Source organism: Lagopus leucura, unplaced genomic scaffold (genome assembly GCF_019238085.1).
Source record: "Lagopus leucura isolate 7727_CA_CO unplaced genomic scaffold, USGS_WTPT01 Super-Scaffold_73, whole genome shotgun sequence".
NCBI classification, from domain to species: domain Eukaryota; kingdom Metazoa; phylum Chordata; class Aves; order Galliformes; family Phasianidae; genus Lagopus; species Lagopus leucura.
In genome coordinates, this window is record NW_024962252.1 from 73290031 (window position 1) to 73310493 (window position 20463).

General features: G+C 50.2%; 1 protein-coding gene across 4 annotated transcripts in view; it reads left to right on the plus strand.

Moving 5' to 3' along the window:
* The window catches only part of TMEM63B (transmembrane protein 63B), a 38475-nt gene that overhangs the window by 8664 nt on the left and 9348 nt on the right, over positions 1-20463 (plus strand). For 2 of the 4 annotated variants that reach the window (XM_042881824.1, XM_042881839.1), the window contains exons 2-8: positions 12122-12320; positions 12899-12978; positions 14594-14632; positions 18178-18268; positions 19012-19049; positions 19768-19910; positions 20152-20203. In XM_042881824.1, the coding sequence (XP_042737758.1) occupies positions 12144-12320; positions 12899-12978; positions 14594-14632; positions 18178-18268; positions 19012-19049; positions 19768-19910; positions 20152-20203 (620 nt within the window). In that variant the 5' untranslated portion in view covers positions 12122-12143. Of the gene's footprint in view, positions 1-1389; positions 1477-12121; positions 12321-12898; positions 12979-14593; positions 14633-18177; positions 18269-19011; positions 19050-19767; positions 19911-20151; positions 20204-20463 lie in introns of those variants that run through there. The other 2 variants (XM_042881830.1, XM_042881847.1) reach the window with 2 other exon arrangements.

Genomic DNA, 20463 nt, shown 5'->3' on the forward strand with positions numbered 1-20463 from the left:
TGGGTTTCAAGACTCTGATCTGCAACCATATGGGTGTTCAGCTCAGTAACAACACTGCAGGGTCTGTTTCTCGCTGGGAAGGTTCATACCCTGGCAGGGTATGCCTTGGACACCACAGGAGGCCTGCATAATTTAAGGAACCCTGGGAGATACTCTTCCTTTTGTTGTTCAGGTGCCTTGTTTCAAACAGGAGTCCTGTGGACCTGGGCTCTTAATCGCTCTTTGAGCCCAAACTGTCTTGTGCTTGTCTCTTCCCACAGCTGAGGGCAGTCAGGTGTCCTTGCTTGATGCCCAAGAGCAATGAGTTGATGTGATGGGTGGCCTTGTTGGAGGCAGGCAGAGTGGCAGCTGGGGCCGGGTTCCCACGTGCTTGCCAGAGGCTCACCAACTGGCAGGGCTGCTGTTCCTCCACAGGAGTTGGGCAGTGCCTGAACTCCCTGTCACAGCGTTACATCAGCCACTGAGCTGCTGGAAGAACATCACACAAGCTGTTAGGAGGCTTTCAGGGGCCCTGTGTTAAATCTGTTCTTTGGCACTGTGCTTCCAGGGCTAAGGATGATGGCCCGTTCTTGTGTGGTGGATCTAATCAACAGCACTCTCTCCCTTTCACAGGAAGATTGCCCAGAGTTTAGGTGCCTGTTAATAAGAAGTGCTGAGTGTACCCTCAAGTCCAGTGGCCATGGAGGGAGCTGCACATGATCAGCCATCCTGCAGCACCCCACCCTAGGTCAGCTTCCCATGAACTCCTGATCTTCCTGTAACAGGAGGAAGGTTCATCTGATCCAGAGTGCTCATACTCTCTTGACTCATCAAGGTCCTCCGCTTCCACCGCTGGAGTGCTCAGTGTTGGTAAACAGCACGTTATAAATAGTCATCTGATGCTATCCTGGGAGGAGTTCTGCCCGCTGTCGAGCACAGGCTCTGTGGGACCTGGGCCTGGCTGCCATGAGCTTGGCTGGCTCTCGTAGAGCCTGGGGCACTGAATGAGCTCTGTCTTCTCTGCCCAGTCACACAGGTGCCACGTGTGTGCCATTCAGAGCAAACACTGAAGTCTGAACTGAAAAGGCTGTGGATTTCTGATGATCCACAGAAGGTGAGAGTCAATGTCGGGGTGTTTGCACAACGTGGAACCCCACAGTGTTATCTTGGTCCCTTTGTTGCCCCCTGTGGAAAAAAACAGTCACCCTGCTGGCAGTCCCCGTGCCGGGTGGATGGTGTGGCCCTGACTTCTGCACTCAGGATTCCTCAGAGGCTTTGATCAGGATGCCAGTCAGGTGGCATCAGAGGAGGGCAGGCTGCCAGGGGGGAAATTCCAGCCTCCCTGCTTGCTTTCAGGGCTGTGGCCAGATCACAGCGACAGGCCTCCAGCATAGATAGGCAGGCAGCGGGCGGGCGGCTGTGCAGGAAGGCTGGAGGAGGTGCTGTCCTCCTGTATCCTTGTACTTTTTTCCACCTCCAGGTGCTGGTTTCAAACAGGTAAGCACAGTGCTGGGCTTTCAGGGTGGCCTCTCTCAGCTGCTGGGCTGCACTGGAAGAGCCAGGCAAAAGACACTCTAGAAGCAAACTGACTAATATGTGAGCTGAGCTGGTGGTGCTGTGCTTTCCTTGCTGGTTTAAAAACAAAACAAAAAACAAGAATAACTCGATGTCCTTTAAAAAGTTTGTACCTTATTTCCAGCATGTTTTTGTACCATGTTCTGGAAATCAAGTGGTACGAAGCCTATCTTCTCTCGTGTGGTAAGGAAGTTCTCTGCGCTTCAAATCTGTAGATCATCTTCCACAGCATGAGGTTAGATGGATTTGTTTTATTGCTTTTTGTTGTTTATTTTTTCCAATTTTTTTTTTTTTTTCCAAAATACCCAACTATAAAGCAATGGAGACATGAAGGTCATGTTTGTGCATGTTTGCCAAGGGCCTGATAAGCCCTGACATTGGTGATGCGTAGCAAGTCTGGCAGACAGGTTCAGTTGTGTTCTGGTATTTGGAAGTGAAACAGCTAAAAGGTTTTGAATGTTCGTTGATTTTAAATGGTGAAAACTGAACTTCATCAAGTGAGAGTTGATGTTTGTCAAAGTACTGTATTTATTAAAAATAAATAAATAAATAAATACATTCGTCTTCCACTCTAGACAGTGTGGACGCTGCAGGAAGCAGCTGTGCTGAGGGCGAGTGGGAAATGAGAGGATATGCTAGGGAGACACGATGAGTTTGTTGGTGATTGGATGTGACCAAAGGAGAACTCTGACTTCTCAGGGTATGGATACAAAGGCAGTGTGTGACAGTTGTTGCTGCAAAGTATGCCACTGGACCTTATTTCTTGCCATCAAAGGTAAATTCTGGCTCAACTACTATACCCCAAGGTGCTCAATTGAGGCTGGGCTGACAACCAGTGCACATAGCCAAGGGTCAATGAGTGGTCCTGGAAAACATCAGGTGCTTGAACCAGAGCACACTGCTTGAGTCTGTCCCTCTTTAGGCAAACACTTAAGTTTACCCATGTGCTTAAGTTTCAAGCACTTCAGTGAGAGCATTTCAAGATAAGTATGTACTTGGGAGCTTTCCTTAGCAGGGGTGATTTCTTTTGCATGAAGATCCTTGGAGAAACATCTTAGGAAGCAATAAGCCCTTACAGCTGCCAAGGCTAGATTTGTGTTGGGAGAAGCTCATCTGAGTTATTAATTAGTAATCAATCTCTGAATGCTATATGCTATTAATCGCTTTTATACTCCTGTTTCTGTGATATGTTTGTGAAGGCCAAACTTTGCTCCTGTATGAAAAATTCTGGAGGAATTGTTTGCTGTTCTGTCATGTTGCATTGGAGGCATCAGCTGCAGCTCTATTGGTGATTTGTCATTTTGTGTAGTACATGTGGCATGTTGTCTGATCCAGAAACAAGATATGAACAGTGTGTTCACCATCTTCAGCACATGAGCCAGCAAAGAACAGTTTTGCTGACTGTGGAAATGCCCTACTGGTCTTTGGGGTCCACTAGCCCCTTTTGATTTGGGTGTACTGCCCATCCTGACTCAGAGCATATGGGTCCCAGCCGTCATTACAGGCACATTGTTTTCCCTTGGCACTTGAAGCAGTCAGTGGAAGCACAGAGCGTGAGACAGTGATCTGGGAGGGAAAGGTGGAATCGGAAAATATGCAGAACATGCAATGGGTTCATTGTGCCCCCTGACTCATAATGACCAAGATTCAAACTCTCGGCAGATGTTTGCTTCTGTAGCCTGTGCTAGGAATGATTTTGTAATGTAGAAGTCAGGGCAATTGCTTTGGGTTATGGTGTTGTTTTCTTCCAGGCCTGGCAGATGCCCAATGTTTGTTCTCCTGTGTGATGCTGACCCATCTAGGATGGAGAGCCCTTCCTAACATCACCTCTGGCAGCCTGCAGTGTGCAGTGTTGCTGCGGGTGTGACATTAGGGTCTAACTGGGATCTCAGTGCTCTTAGTAAGTGCAAGGAAGGGCTGTGGGCAAGAAGAACCCTTGTTACCAACTGCAAGTCCTTGGACTTCCATAGATTTGATACTTAATTTTGCGGAGCTGTGTTCCATGTAAACAATGATTCAGAGTGGCTTTGCCCAATTAAAGTACCGTTTCTTTGTTTATCCTACCATTGAGGTGGGGCTCTAGATTAAACAAGGCTTGTTCTCCTTCAAGTCTAAGCAGCTGTTTTATCTCACCTACCTTTATCTGTGGGCCTGGGAGCCGGGCTGCTTGCCTTGAAGTAGTACTTCTGTGATTTGGCTGGCCACCCTCATCTCTGTGCCCAGTCCCCAACCAGTGCTTTGTTCCTTGTGTTCCCAAGCATGGCTCAGCTCCTCTTGCCAACACCAGAGAGTAGAAAGAGACCACGGAAAAGAACAGCCCGCTTAACATCTCACAAAGACTGGTGGTTGTCCATGGGTCTTGCATCCCCTGCCTGGTCTGTGTGCATACTCCTGGCCACAGACCCCTGCCCAAGCAGCCCAAGAAGGTCACATCTACCTCAAGAACTCAAAAAGAGATGTTCTACTCTTGTTCTGCCTAGCAAGCACAAGTTATTCAGGAGCACTTCCCTGTCTGGAGCAGATTTCTTTGGCAGTGTCAGAACAAGCATCCTGTAGAAGACAGACTGCAGCATCTTCCAGCACTATAATACACCAAGTGGGGTCCAGCAGTCTTCTATTCAAAGCAGTGTGCAGAAGTGCTCTGAGACGGTGAGTCTCAAAGCTGTGTTTAGTCTCCATCTCATTCTATGATCTTCTCTATTCAACTCCCAGGAGCTCAAAATTGGTCTCTCACAGGCTGGGCAACTTACTTGTCTTCACTATTGGAAGAAATAGCTACTAGGACTGGTGCTTTGGGGGGGGTTGAATGACGTGCCTTAAAGCCTCTGTTTTTTCAGCATCACAGTTTTCTAAGTTGGGTGCTGTCATGGCCGAGGTCACCCTGCTGCTTGTGGTTCTACCGGATGCTGTGTCAGCTGTGTGTGCAGTCTCTCTGTACTGCTGTTGCTGAAGCTCTAGCTCCTGTCGTTCTTTCCCCAGTAGATGCAGGTTGCTGGTTCCTAGATGTTCTTCCCTAGCTGTCCTGGCTTGCTGGCTGCATCCAGTCTTCTTGCTGTGAAGGCCCTTCAGCCTTTGCTGATGTTGGCTGTTGTTGAGGAACTATTGACTTCTTTTGCTCTGGATACTGAATCCCTTCTCAGCCTGTGGTCAGAATGAGAGCTCAACTCTCCTTGCTATGGGGCTGTGATTGCCTTGGCCTCTGTGGCTTCCCTGTGCTGTGGATTCTTTGTAACCAACCCTGCTACACAAGCGCTACTCTAGCAGTGCAGTAAGGAAGGTGAGGGAAAGGTGAGACTGTCCCCAACCTGCCAGTGTTGGGAGCAGTGGTCTCTGTAAGGACCATACAAAAGGATCAGCCTTGCTTATTGTCAGAAGAGTGCAGGTGGCAGAACTTGGAGTAGATGTTTCTGCCAGCCTGGAGAATTTGCGCCTGCTGCAGCAGCTCATGTGGCATTCTGGCTTTTTGCCCTTACAGATGTTAGCCCTGCTGTGTTCACAAGGAAAGGGATTTCCCTCTAGGCTTCTTGGTTTCTCTTCCCGTGTGTTTCCTGCTGGTTGAGAGATGGCATGCTCCCATTAGTACCAAACAAAGAAGGGTTTTTGTCAGTGCTGCCAAGTGTTTCCAGGGATGTTGCTTTGAGCAGCCTACATGCACCCTCCTGCTATGGTTCCTGAATTGATGCAGAGTTTCAATTTTCTCGGATCTCTGTGGACCAGCTACTCAATGCACAAGGATGGGGCTTTTCTGCAGTACCATCCAAGAGAACTGCCTCAGTTCTGTGCCTGTCCAGTGTCATGTTGTCAAATGCTTGCAGTGGGAGGACTGAAAGGAACTTACCCCAATAACCTCCAAGCGAGCAACTTGCAGGTTAGGGAACAGGGATGCTCTCAGGGCTGATGCAGCAGGGTGTCATGCTGGTCCCTGGGGGAAGGCAGCTTTGACAACTGAGATGTTGCTTGCCATCTCTTGGTTATGTGCATCACTAAGGGTTTCCTTAGTGGGAAGTGCTAATCGTGCTTTGTAGGTAAGGGCTTGTAAATGTGCCCAGCTGATGAAATTCCTGTGTATTTTGAGCTCTGCTGCAAAAAAAAAAGTAAAGATTCCTGTCATGCAAAAGTGAGGAGGAGGAAACAGTCAATGTGACCTTGAGAAACTAGCTCGGAAACCTGGTTCTGTGACAGAGAGATTCTGCATTCAGGAAGAAAAGCTGGATGTGGATAAGAATGCCCAACCTGCAAAGCCTGATAAAGGACAGATATGGGATTTTAGGGAAGGCAAACGTGTTAATACTCCCCTATGCACGAGAGGATTAATGTTAGAGATAAAAAAAGAAGCTCCAAGGTGAGGAGAGTTTGTTGATAAACAAAGGGGATGAGAGCTGGAAGAGATGTAGGGCTTCTAAAAATGTGTACCTGTGCGAAACTGACAGGATAGCTTTTGGCCACTTAAATTGAGGGTAATGTGTTGAAATCCAGAGCATGTTAGGGACCAGTGGGGAGATTGGTCAGTGTTTGAGCCAAGCCAGATGTGATGTGCCTGAACAGTTCTGCTTAGCAGTGCTCAAAAGCCAAAGTGATACTTGTGCAGTGAAGATTCTTTGTAAGTAGTTGTTCTCACCTAAAGAATGTATTTTGGCACAGCCCACCTGGAGCAGGCCATTTGAACCTTTGCAGGCAGACCTTGAGCAGTAGTGTAAGTGCTGACAAGACATATTCAAGAGGTGACCCAGAAGGCAACCCCAGTGGAACTACCAATGTGCTGCTGAGATCCATACACCAGAAGCTGAAAACTGGTAGTATAAGGGGATGCTGGAGTCTCCACCCTTGGCTTTAGCAAACATCCATTGGGAATGGGTGGAGTTGCTGCTGTGGGGATGCTGGGTGGTAGGAGAGGAAGCCACCCAAAGCGCTGTTTTCTGGGTCTCGTGTATAATCACAGTGCCAGGAGTTTCCAGCCAGGGCTTTGTAACTATGTGGCCACAGCTCCACAAAACATACAGCGTGAAGTCCAGCACCACATCGGTCTTGCCACTAAATGTTTGTGTTGTGTTTGCTGTATCACCGTCAGCATGTGCTTGCAGGAAGCAAGGGAGGCCAAACAGTAAGCAGTATTTGTTTATAAAGTATGTGCTGGCAGGCAAACTTGGGTTCCTTCTGATAGATTTACAGCCTGGGAGCTTGAAGGGGAAATGACAGGTAGATATATTTGGAACTAAAGTGTTTGATTTGGTGACTCATTAAATCTAATGCTCAAAATGTAATACGAATCAGATTGGCCATGGCACTGTGCACAGGCTGAGAGCAATTGCTAGGTTGCGTGTGGAGGCATGGTGGCTGGTGTGGGCTCTGTCCCAATGGCAGAGGGAGAGATGGGCCCTTGGCATGGACTAGAATGGGACATGTGGGTGGCATCCTGCAAACGGAGACTTGTAATGTGTCAGGAGGCCAACTGCAGATTGCAATGACATCAGGAAGCAAATGGGATGAAGCTGGAGGCTTCTCATGAGTAGTCCAGAAGTGCCTGGTGCTCTGTCTGCATTGGTTGGTTCCTTGTTGGATGAAGACAGCTGTGCTGAGAGCACTCAGGGCACAGCCCAAAGGGGTGTGAAAACTCTGGTGGGAGGGCAGTGAGATATGGTGTGGGAGCAAAACACAGAGGCTAAGAGAACATCTTGAAAGGGCCAGAGTTGTGAGATGGATGGGTTCCTTGAACTTCATGGAAGTTGTACTCAGAGTCATGGGTGAGATAATAGCCTGCAGGAAAGGAGTTATGCAGCCTCCTAGTCAAGGGAGGGCTGTCCAGGTGAGGTTGTGGAAAGAGGGTGGTTTGGTTGAAGATAACTCTAATGCTGATGGCCTAGCCTATTGAATGGGTTTTTTTATACAAGGTCGCAGCACAGTACTGGGCCCCAGGAAAGAAGTAGGAACCTCTAAAGCATCTGTGTCCCTTCAGGATCACCCTCTAGCTGGTGCAGGAAGCTGCAGGGTCTCAGCCTCTAGGAGAACATTAGGCTCAGATTTCTCATGGATACAAAGCCTTCCTGCTGCCACAGTCTCTGTCCATCCCTGCCTAGCACCCTCCCAGTGCAGTAAGCCACTGGTGTGACCAGCAACGCTTACAACTGTTCTGGCTGCAGGACCAGGGCTTGCTGAGCAGCGGGACGTACACCACTGACGGCTTGCAGGCAGCTGCAGAGCAGCATGGAGCCAGGAGCTGGTCATGACTGTGACCTACTAGTTGGTGGTTGGTGCTGATACACAGAAGAAAGATATGATGCCCTTTGCTAGTAGATGTTTGAGGCCTGATGCAGAGCCAGCTAGAAGAACTTTGTACCCAGTGCTTTTGCATTGACCTGGATTTTCCTTTGAAAAAGCGGAGCCTGCCAGATGAAAGCTTTGGAGGCCCGGCAGCTGATGGGAGGCTGCTTGGCCAGCTTACACGGAAGGTGAAGTGTGCAGAGAGTTGTGTGTTGGCTGAGGAGGCAGAGCACTTCCATGCAGCCAAAAGCTATCTGCCCTTTCTCTCTGCTGCTCTGCCTTCCCTGCCCTTGTGAGGCCACTTGGTGTGTCCACCGGAAGCTGAACAGATCTCTGCCCTCATCTCTGTATATCTGAATCTGCAGTGCCCTGCCCTTGGAGCTGCAGGTACCCAGCTGCCTATCTCCATGCCCCAGCCTATTAGGAGGTTGTCTTGTCACCATAAACAGGTACAGCTCTGCCAGAACAGTCTCGCTCCTCTAATTACCAACGGGGTTATTAAAATTTACCGGTGAGGGAACAAACAGATGTCACTGGCGCTTACGTCTTTCTGGCTGCATGCGCGGGCATACGCTGTATTGATTTATATTTCCTTGCAAGCGTTTCTCAGGCCACCTCCTTGCGTCTGGCTGACATCAGTGGCACGGTTGGTAAAGCTCGCCCACATCCATGCCTCTGCCCTGCAGCTCTGTTCTTTTCTGTGGGGCAGCAGGTCCCCAGTGAGTGCCCTGCCTGGCTGCAGGCGGCTGCTCAGTGTGCTGACAAGTCCTTTCCTGCAGCTCTGCATGTAGCAGGGGATGAGGGAGGCAGGGGGACCTCTGTTCCTCCCCCTCTTTCCTGCTGCATGGAGGAAAGAGAATGGGTGTGCATATTGCTAAATACGAGGCAAAAATGCCTTTGGCAAGGCTTTCTATGCTAGCCTTGCAGATCTGGGGAAGTCAGCATTAAACATATCGGGCAGAAGGGGAAGGCTATAGGGTTGAATGGGGCCTCATCTGATGTCCTGCTGACTGTGCTGCAGAGGGCAGTGCTGCTTGTGCACAGGAGAAGGTCAGGCTCTGCAGCTGGCCTTCAGCACCCCAGCCCTCGCAGTACTTCCCTGCCTGAAGGTTGGGATGGAGCATTAAGGATGGGCACAAAGGGATGACCTCCGGAGAGGTCAGCATCATCAGGACCGTGCCAAGGTGGGCTTCAACTCACCTTTGCCTCTTTCAAGATTCAGCCTATTCATTTAACTATTAATGTCCTCTGCATCTAAGGGTAGCATCCACTGAAGAAGGGGAGACTAAGAAGCATTTATGATGGGGTGCTGTAATGTCACCCCAAAATGGCAGCAAGAAAGGTGCCAGTGGAAAGAGATGTTCCAGGCATCCCTTTAAGCTTAAAAGCAGTGTAAGTCTTGGGTGTATGCCTCAGCTTTTCTACCACAGGATGTTCTGGCCAAGGTACTGGACCAGTTTAGATTAGGAGGGTTCATTTCTGGTCTCTTCCAGTCCATTCTCTAGGACTTGGGGGGAAAAAAAAAGTGCATCTTTGCTACCTGTTTCTCTGAAATGTGGCTTACATTACCCACAGGATTAAGTTTGTCTTGAATGTGTAATGTCTTATATAAATAATGTTCGAGTCATGGACAGTGGGAGCAAATGAGCCTCATTTCTTTCAGAAGGGAGGAAATGAGGCTGTAAAATATTCAGGAATTAGGTGAATGGTTTGGTCTCTGCAGAAAATCATACTTTCCTAATCTGTGAGTCTTTCAGTATTTCACTGCAATAATAGTTGATAGGTAATTCTCAGCCAGGTTCTGTAATTTGCTTGGATGCTTAAAAAAAGCCTCCGAAATTACCCATGAAAGGCAGCAAACAGAGCCCTCCGTTGGAGGAGGTGTAACATTCTGAATCAAAAACTGGCCAAGGGTCCAGAAACCTAGGACAGAAGCAGATGAGCAGTTTGCAATGTGACAAAGCAGGAAGATGAGGTTAGTGTTGTTAGTGACCCCCAAAAAATGTGTAAACAGGGTATATGAAATCTGCAGGTATCCCACAGATGTTCAGCTTTATCAAGATGAAACAACTCCTGAGTGACAAGATGCAGAGTGGTGTGAAGGGAGGAGAAAACCACTACTGAGAAATGTGAAGCCCAGTGTATTGTAAGAAATGATTTGTCCTGGGACATCCAGAGACTGGTCTCTGAACTATTGCAGCTACTCAGGGCAGTGGTGTGTGCCGACCATTTATAGAGATGCTTTTCCTCAAGGTTTATGGATGCAGTTAGAGAAATAAATCACAGTTGGATGCATGAGGAATTTTGTAAAAGATGCTGAGAGCATCAGAATGCTGCTCTGGAAGTCAAGGTCATCTCCCACATCCAGAGTGTTTTATGAACTTTTATGAACTTATGTTTCCTTAGGGTGAGAAGAGAGTGGGCAGTGTTTAGGGGTGTATGGTGAGTGGGATTGGGGCTGGAGGAGGAACGTTGACCCATGGGAAGTGGGAGGGGAGGAGCTTTGTTGTGGGTATCATAGGAGGAGACCTAGAGACAGCAATGGCTTTTGTTCTGTGCCTTTGCGCTAACACGAGGAGGGGACTTGCAGTGGGATAGTACCGTCTTTCACTCAACAATGCTAATATCTGGAACTTGTTGCTGCACCCTTTAAGACCTAAAAGCTTTCAAGATTCTCCAAAAGAGGAATTAGCAGCATTTATTTTTGCAGTGATCCTCTAGACTGGTACTTCAGAGGGGCACAGCCTTTTCTGCTCACAAGCACGCGATTTCCCTGTGACAAGTCCTGGCCTGGTGATGATGCTGTCAAGAAGGCAGCTTGGTGGAGTTATTGGTGGCAGCTCCCTGTGTCCCTTGCTGTCCCTTCTCTTCCTGCCAGCTGCTGTCGCATGTTCCCCGCTCCCAAGTCCCTTCTGGTTCAGCTGGGGTGAATCCTGCTGGCCAGACCCCAGCTAGTTGCCAGCTGCGACCTCATGGCTTGGCTTCCTGCTGTTTTTCCGTTCCCTTTTGCAGTTCCTGGCAGCCTCACTCCAACTCTTTGCCTGTGAATCTCTTAAAGGACTGCTCAGTGGCTTTTCCCATGGGGTCGATGTCCTTCAGTGCCTATATGCAGGGGGGTTTTGTTTGTTGTGATATGTCCACCCAGCTGAGCTGATCTGGGCTCTCTGAGCACTGCAGTGAGCTGTGTGGCGGTCATTAACCAGCCAGTGCCGTGTTGTGACACTGATAAATCACTGCAGCGAGGCAGGAGATTGCCAGGATGCACCTTGTGGCCTCTCTCTGCAAATGTCACCATCTCCAGTGGCATTAGGAGGGCAGGGCAGATGATGTCGGCCATGCTGCAACAGCAGGCTAGCATAAGACAGCAGGATGGCTTGTTGGTGCTTGGGGCAAATAACCCTCTGGAACAGGTACAGTCTTTCCACAGCTGATGGGGTTTCATGGGGTTTCATCCCCACTGATCCATAGAGTGATCGTGTTTCTGCTGATCTCTCCCTTCCAGAGCATCCCGGTTGTGCTCGATTCACTCTTGATCATTGTAATGTGGTCCACTTTGCATTGCCCATTGAACTGCTCTGTGCAGGAGAAGAAAAATCTGTCCATCTCCAGTGATAGCACTGTGCTGGCTCTTGTACAATTCCAGCATTTTGGGGAGGGCACTGGGGGGGAGGGAGGGGGAAAATGTGGTCAGCTAAGCAGTAGATCCTGAGTTTCCTCTCTGCCCTCTGCATAATACTTCTGAGTCGGAGGAAAGAAAACAGGCAGGGTGGGAGCGTTTTTTGGTGGGGCCCTGGGAGCTGAGGCATGCAGTGAGCTGTGAGCGATGATTCAGCCTAATACAGCTAATGGCATGCAGCCAGACAGAGGAAATTGTGGATCGTGATGCAGCAACTGTCCCGTAGCAGTTTGTTTCCATCATCCAGACGTGACTTAATGCCACCTCACACGTTCGCTCTTTCCTGTAGCTAAATGCCTTCCCTGCCAAGGGGAAGGTGCTGAGACACTGCACCTTTGGGAAGAGGAGGGTAGTCTGTGAGTCCTAAATGATGTGATAGTCGGGAGCAGGTGGGGACACTATGGGGTTGTGCCTGGTGGGAGCAGCTCGCCAAAGACCCCATGAGCTCTTCTAGCATCCCTGAAAGCTTTCCAGGTTTCTTTTCATGACCCTGTTCTTGGGCACTGGTTCTCAGAGAGCACCTATGGCAACGGGAGAACCAAAGATAGTGGCTGAGAGTGGTCCCAACTCTCATGGGACGACACTGTTAACCAGCTGGTGTGTGCTAACCAGGCCTTTCTCTCTATTCCCCAGGGAAGACGATGAAGCTGTAGAGATGCTTCCCTACGTGATCGCCACCCTGGGCTCAGCAGGGGCCACCTGCAAAACCTCCACATGCAGCAACAGCACCAAGGACTACTGCTACAGTGCCCGCATCCGCAGCACAGTGCTGCAGGGGCTGCCTTTCGGCGGGGTGCCCACTGTCCTAGCCCTTGATTTCATGTGCTTTCTTGTAAGTTTGCCTATGACTGCTTTGGCACCTTCCTCACTAATTAGTCATGAAGGGATAACTATGATCTGGTCAGAACTGAGAATCCCAAATTCCATTCCTGACTTTATTGCTAGCAGATTTTGTGGCCTTGATTGTGTCCCTTAACCACTCTAGGCCTTAATTCTAGCACCACTGCATTGAGCCTGTGAAATGGTGTTGCCAATTTTCTGTAAGGACACAGGTCACGTTAGGTTAGTCCCATGTCCCAAAATTCCTCCTTGTGATGCTGAGTCCCCACAGACTTGCCTACCCAAAGGTTTTGCTTGGTCCTTGGCAACTGTGGGACCATGGATGTTGTAGTCATAACCTTATCTCCTTGGGTCACGAGGACTTTTTGATCCTATGACTAACTTGGCTGTTGTGTGTTGCATCCTGGACCTCAGTCTGCCTCTAACCACCTAGACAGACTGATTTTTCAGCTCTGAGGACTTTTGCTGTCCTGTGGCCTCAGTGTGCTGATAGCTGAGCAGTCCTCTCCCCTCCTGCCCCCAGTTCCTGTGGTTCTGCAAGCAGACAGCTGTTTCTCTGCTCTCTTTCAGGCATTGTTGTTTGTCTTCTCAATTTTGCGTAAAGTTGCTTGGGACTATGGACGCCTGGCCCTGGTGACTGACGCTGACAGGTAAGCGTGGCAGAGAGACGGGGGGGAAAAAAAAAAGCACAAGCAGTGCCTTTCCTTGCAGAAGGGATGAATCCCCTTGTGTGTGCCAGAGGCAGATGGAGAAGAGAGGAAGGCATGCCAGTTGTATCCCCCGAGCTCCACAAACAGGGAAAGTCTGTGCTTACCAGCTTTTTTTGTTACAGCATCCTCCTACCAGTGCAGGGAGCAGTCTCTGCTGGCTCCAGGAACTAAAGCTACAATGTCACCTTTGGTCCCTGTGCTGACAGAGCTGCACAGGGGCTGAAATGACCTGAGGAACAGCAGGCAGAGGTGAGGGAGGAGGGGGAAAAAAGGTCACAGAAGGGGCAGGGGCTGCCATGCTGAAGTCTTTTAAGCCTCTGAAGGTAGCTTTGCAGGATGTAGCTCTTGTGAAGGGCACTTAAAAATGCAGCCTGCTGCTTCTAGGTGCCAGACTTGCTCATAAAGCTGAAGCAGGATAGGCAGTAACAGGGATGGCTGGCATGCCTGGCTGGCAAGGTGAGCATATGACGTGAGGCTGGAGCAGGGATCTGCCCAGGCAGTAGCGGAGCTTGAATAGTGAGTGCAAATGCTGAGTTCATCCCATGCAGCTCATTTTCTCTCGTCTGATGAAAGTGTTGGGTCACCAGCTGTTCTTGGCTGAAGGAAGAGTGACAGAACTACCACTCACTGCTCCCCTGCTCTGCTTTACAAGACCTGTGATGAGCCTGAGAGCAGAGTGCAATAGGAGAAGGCTGCACAAACTGCTCTGGAGGGACAGAGCAAGGGTGGCCGAGGAGATATGCATCCAGTCATGTCTTCTAGCAAAAGTCAGGGCCCTTTGGTAATGGGGATCCTACGTTGAAGGCAGATGTCTGAGATTCCTTCCAGAAGCATGCCTTGTTGCTCCTGTTTTTGCTGTAAGCAGTGGGAAGGACAATTGGTTTCTTCCAGTGCTGAGCGAGTAACTCCCCTTGGTGGAGCTGGGGGGTTGTGTAGAGAGTCTTGCTCTGTGCTATGCAGTATCCAGAGGTGGTTTATTGTGTGTGTGTGTGTTGTACTTTGTCACATGCCGGAGGCAGTGTGCCTTAAAGCTGTTGGTGGTCGGTGTTGCTTCTGCTTGGTAAGTTCCAATAGCTCATGTCACCAAAAGGTTAGAATAGAGCTGAGCTCCAGCCTGTTTGGTCCCCTTGGTAATACCAGTTCAGATAAGTTTGGTACAAGTAATGCCAGCTAGTCTGGAATCTGCAGGAGGAGCTCCTGCTGCTGCAGCTGTCTGTCCTTGTGTGCTCCTACTGCTTGGCCCATCCATGGGGCAGGTTGAGCATTTTATGGGGCTGGAATTTTTGACCTGGGACAGATGCATGTAAGCTGCCTGGGATGGGGAGGAAAGGGACAGAAGCTGGTTAAAGGAAGCAGAGAGCAGGTGGGTGGTTCATGCAGTCTGCAGGTTGCAGTGGCTCAGGGCAGCACTGAGCTCTGTAGGGAAGGTCTCCTTCTCCAGCCTTACCACCAGCAGATTTCTATTCCTCAGGACCACATGGAGCCCTGTGATGGAGGGGACCTGGCGCCTGCTCCCCTGGTTGTAACCTCTCCCTTTCTGTTTCTGTGCCCCCAGGCGCCGACGATGGCAGACGGAGCGAGAGGAGCGGGAATAGTATGTTGTTTTTTCAGGGTCTTTTTTATTCTCTCTGTCTCTCTGTTTCTTTTTGCAGTTTTCTCTCTTGCTTGTGAACTAATCTAAGTGGCCGGGAGTTCAGGGCTTGGATTTGTGTCTCTTGATGGATTTGTGCTCTTTTCTCCCCTTCTCCCCCACCCCTTTGTGTCAGCCACCTACCACACCTGGGTGCACTGTAGTTCTCCACTCAGCCCTTAAACGCTCTCTGTGTGCAGCAGTGCCTAGGAGCTGCTAGTTGAGACAGATAGTGACATATCATGCATCCTGCTGTACCTGCCTGTGTCCTGCTATCCCACTGTGAGTACTGGGGAAGAAACATGAGCCTGCGGCATACTTGAGTCAGCCAAGAGGAGTGCAGCTGCCTTTTCCTTGTTCATCCTTCATGCTGGTGAGCTCCAAGGGCTGTTCTCGTGGCAGGTGCACAGAGGTCATTACTAGGCTTTTCTTTTGCCTTGATCCTCGTGAGGCTTCCAGAACAAGAGCAAGTATTGGCCCTTCTCCCTTACCGTCTACCCTAGGCTGGTACTGTGTTTAGCAAGGCAGCATCTTTGTCCCTTCTCTCTTCCCCATGTGGGAAGAGACTTTCCTGTCTCAGCATGGCTGAGAGCATCTTCTAACACCTTGACCTGGCTTTATCTGCAGGGTACTCATAGTGAGGACAGCTGAGCACTGTCACTGATCCTTCCTCTGTGTTCTTCTCTCTTTCTTGCTGCTTTTATACCCAAGTAAAAACCATTCCATTGCCTTGCCAATATGCTGAGTGACATGCTGCATAGTCAGCCAGGAGTGCCAGCAGAGCCTGCACTGAGCATTCCATCACTTGCAAAGCAGTGGCCTGCTACTGTCTCAAGAGGGCAGAGAAGTCCTCCTATTTTCCTATTCTGCTCCTTAGCTTCAAAGGGCAGAGCAGTCTTGGCTGTGAAAGCAAAACTGGTGGTAGCTGTGGTACATGGCACAAAGGGAATGCCTTGCTCACACTTAGTGCTCCACTAGTGGATGGCCCTGCTTTGTATGTCTGGCTGCTTTTGGATGCTAACGCACTGTAGCAGAGCTGTCATGCTCTGGGGCTCAGAAGCAGCTTTTTAGTGGAGGCCATCTGTTATCCTCATGAGTATTTATCTCTTTCCAGGGGTCTGCTTCTTCCTTTTCCCATTACTCATCTGGACTTGCTGAATCTCTCTGCTGCCCTCCAAGCGCAGTGCTTGAGCTGTGTTGGTTTTGGTAGACAGAAGTTTCTAAAAGCCTGTGGATCTCAGTGAGGAAAACCTCATCCTGGTCAGTGCTTTTCTAAATCTGGTAGCAGATTGCCATTGATCCTCCATGCAGAGTTGCAGTGGCGTGTAGTGGGTTAGGGACTCGTATGCAGACTGGCACTGCCAGTCACTGAACGTGCAGGAGCACAACCTCTTTAATGTGTCCCTTTGTCTGGAAGCCAGCAAGTACCCTTGTCCTGACATTTGCCAGAGCAAACAGATGTAGCCATCAGCTCTCTTAGTGACTCAGTCTGTGCCAAGAGGAGGTGGCAGCCCATTCCCACCTCCGTGTGTAAGGGTAGTGATGGAAAGTCCTGCAGGGCTTGCTATCCACACAGCGAGATCATGCATCACACCACAGCAAGCTGTCTGCACAGCTGCCTGGCAGCCTTCCCCTCCTCGAGCCTGGGGTTGGCAGTGCCTCAAACCTAGTCTCTTTTCTTCTCTAGCAGCAGGCATGGAGAAGGCTTCTTGGGTCCCACATTAATCTCCTCTCAGGAAAGAGGGCAGCATTACCTCTTTCCACTCGCTTTGTTAGTGCCTGGCTTTAGAGAGCCTCCAGCTAGATGCAGGTACTCCTCTGCAGCTCCCTCTCCATCCTCCCAGCCTTGGAAGGGCATGGCACCCTCTGTCTTCTCAGCACTGCTGATCATGTACATTCTCAGGTATGGTCCATCCTGCATGGAGCTGTTAGTCTGATCTAACAAATGGTACCCTTTGCAGTTATTCCCTCTAGTGCTTCCCCACTGTCTACTTTAACAGTACTGAGGAGCCAGAAGCACACGGTGTCATCATGCTGGGGTCTCCTCAGGGCTGCAGGCAGCGGAAATTCACCCTCTCCCTTCATCCAGTTGCAAAGACTCTGGGATTTCAGAAAGCTGAGGGTCCAGGGTGTAGGTGTGGGGCTGTGCAGTTGCAGGCCCTTGTTCCACTGTCTAATCTTCTGTCCTGTAGTTCTGTGACCTTCACTAATCTCCGTTCTCCTCTGGGTGTTGTTTCCAGCTAGAAAGTCAGCAGGTGCTGCCCTGCTCTGAGGGAAGCCATGTGTACCATCCTTTTCCCTTCAACAGGGTCACAAAGGTCTTAGCTTGTTTGCCATTCTGGGGTGTCATCACTTGTCTCTAGTCTGTTTCTCATCTGTTTCTTCTGTTGGTTCTTGTTCATCTGATCCTTCTTTCACCCATAGTGGTTACAGAGAGACTGTTTTTAGTGTTTGCTTTACTTCTAGCCAGATCTCGTACTTCCAAGGTCCCAGCCTGATGTCATCCTACAAGCGCTATTTAATTTAGATATCTGGACCATTCATTTTATCTTCTTTGCCAGCCTACTCATCACCTCCATTCATTTTGGGGGCTATTATCTGCCTTGGATGCTAGTGCTGCCAGTTCTTCATTGAGGTCCCTGCCTGTGTCTGGAGCGCAGCAGTTGGGGATATTTGCTTCTCACCTTCCAGCCTACAACTATTTGTTCCCATTTGCTTCCCTGCCCCTTTTCTAGGGACTCCCAGGCAGACAGGAGACCCAGCCATGAGCGAGCAGCTGGGCTCAGCCTGGCTTCAATCAGCACACACAGTGTGACCGTGCCAGTAGTGTTTTTCTTTCCTGGGGTCTCCTCTCACTGAGGCACTGGTATAATGGTGATATGGGTCCACCAGGCTTCTATCCTTCCTCTTCCCTGAGGCAGCTAAAGTCTGCAGAACTGTGTAGGTAGGGGTGCCCCAGGGTCAAGAAGATGCTGCCAGGGCCTCTCCAGAGCTCTCTCCCCGGTAGCCTGGGAGCTGCTTTATGCTTCTTGGTACCTTTGATGCTCACCTCTGCACTCATCTCTGTAGATGTGGTGCAAAAGGGAAAACAGGAGCCCTCAGGTGAGCACCCCACTTGTAGCACTGTCTCCTTCACACATCCTCTTTCTTCTTTAAGCTCTGCACTAAAGAGACTCGATCACTCCTCTGTGGCAGCTGCTGCCAGCTCTTCCTTGCAGGGCTTATGTGCCCTTCAGAGAAGGGGCACAGAGGGTGCAGCATCCATAAGCCCCTGGAAGCTGCCAGAGCCCAGCCCCATGCTTGGGAGCAGGCTCTGGGTGCTGTCTGTGCAGCGTTGCTCAAGGAGGGGTCTCTGCTTACTGCTGCCTTCTGCTCTTTGAGGCTGTCTTGTCTCCGTCTCACCTGGGGCAAACTGACCTGAATTAACTGCTGGCCTGGGTGCTCTTGGTTCCTGGCTGAGCTGCCTCCTCTCACCTTTTAACTTTCTCCCTCAACATTTGTCATTTTAGCGTAGCCTCCGCTCTGCACTCTGACAACCATGACCGCTACGAGCGCCTCACCTCCGTCTCCAGCTCTGTGGACTTTGACCAGAGGGACAATGTGAGTAGCTGCAAGAGGCAAACTCCTTGTCTGTGGGCAGCTGGGAGGCCACAGTTTGTGAGAACCAAGTGCTCTTCAGAAGTAGCTCTGCCTGCCCATTCTAGAGCCTTAAGTCCCACACTTTATAGTCTGACCGTATGGTACAGAGCCCAAGGCAGCATAGTACTTGCTTGGCTTCTGATCATGCTTTTAAACTGGTAGCTGTACATCTACTTGGTTTGATGAGTGTCCGTTCTGTAAGCAGTTTACTCCTGCAGTCCTCTCTAAAGAGTAAGTGCAGCTGAGTAGTGCGTGAAGTTTCCCAGGAGATATGCCTCCACTGGAAGTGCTTTGAGAAGCACTGGCTTGGCATGCTCTGTTCTTCAAGTCCCTACAGAGCTATTGTCCAGGATGGCAGTTGCAGTACCACTGTGTGATTAATTTTCTGGATGTCCCTTAGCTGTTGAGAGCTCTTAGGCTAACCAGGAGCCCAGTGCTTCCTGGAAAGGCCAAGCTACCTGCTGGTGGGGGACAGCCATGTGGCAGAGTTGTGCTCTATGTAGTAGCATTGTCACCTCCTCCACCTAGGCCTTTCTGCAGCTTTGCACGTTTTGGTAACTGCTTGTGATCTGGTCTCCTTGCCCTCAGTCATGTCTGTGTGGGTTCAGGGATGCCAGCCTGGTCGACCAAGCCTTTGGAGGATGGAGCAGGAATAGGGGAGCATACAGTTACGTAAGACCTTTCTGTCTTCTTTTTCCACACAGGGTTTCTGCTCCTGGTTAACAGCCATCTTCAGAATAAAGTAAGTGCCCCAGGATCTGCAGAGGGGGACTGTGTGAGGAAGAAGGGCAGTGTGGGGTACTGGGACAACAACCCAGTGTAGCAGTGTGAAGTCACTGTCCTTTTTTGCACTTCAGAGAAGGGGCTGCAGAAGGCTGTATGGAGGGGACAAGCAAAGGCAAGGATGATACAAATTGTGCCAGAGCCAAAACTAAGATCACACAGCCAGTTTGTGACAGAGATGGCTCAACGCACATCTACCCTATCCCCAGTTCTATTTCAGAAACACTGCAGAAGTGCTCCCTTCCCTATGGTTCCTGCTAGGGGCACTGTTGTGTAAAGAAGGTTTCTGGCATGAAGGATGGACTGCAGGAGGCAGGGAGATGCTGCCAGCTGGATGGCACTCGGGAGCAGTTTCTTAAGCATTTCTGGAATCAGTCCATGCAGGGATGATTGTTAGGTGTGGGCGTGTGTGGGCCCAGCTGCCCATTCCTAGTGGCAGAAGGCAGCGTGTGGGGAGCAGAGCTGCAGCAAGCTTTGCATAGATGGGCTTTTGCCTGAGCTGGTTCATGGCCAGATGCTGGAGTCAGTGTCCAGGACATGGCTGCAGTTCTGCAGGGTGTGTTCCAGGGGTGCTGTGTACATTCAAACCAACTGCACAGGCAGCCATCACCCAGTGCTTTTCTGCATTCCCTCCAGTGCAGGAAAAGATTGCCTGATTGCCTTTCTTTCCCTGGCAGGGATGATGAGATCCGGGACAAATGTGGAGGTGACGCAGTACACTACCTGTCCTTCCAGAGGCACATCATCGGGCTGCTGGTGGCTGTGGGTGTGCTCTCCGTGGGCATCGTGTTGCCTGTCAACTTCTCAGGGGATCTGCTAGGTGAGGGCAGGGAGCCAAGTGGAGAAGCTGCTTTCAGTGCCAGGGCCTCAGTCCTCCAGGGAGTAACACAGATAAACCTGACTCCTGTCCCACTTTGGGCATGGAGTATCCAGAAGATTGTCCTGGGGAGGTTAGGTTTTTGGGGTGCTTTGCAGGTGAGGTTCCTGCTATACCATGCCCCGCTGGAGCTCTGCCACAGCCCATCAATATAACTGAGTGTTATATGCTTCTTTCTCCCCAGAAAACAATGCATACAGCTTTGGGAGGACAACGATCGCTAACCTGAATTCTGGGTAGGTGTGGATGGGAATGGGATGGATAACTGTGGCACTCGAGATGTATCTTCTAGATGCTTACCTGTTGCAGAGCCTTTCCTCCTTGAAGGTTGTGTTTCTGCCCTCCTCAAAAAGGCTGCTAGCCCTGCTCCTATTGCCATGTTGAAGTCCTGGAGGTTGTTGGCAGGGCATGTGTATGCTGTGCCAATTACACCACTCAAGGCCCCAGAGCCTTTGGAGAAGGGGTCCCTGAGAGATCTCTTTGAGTTGTAGTGGCA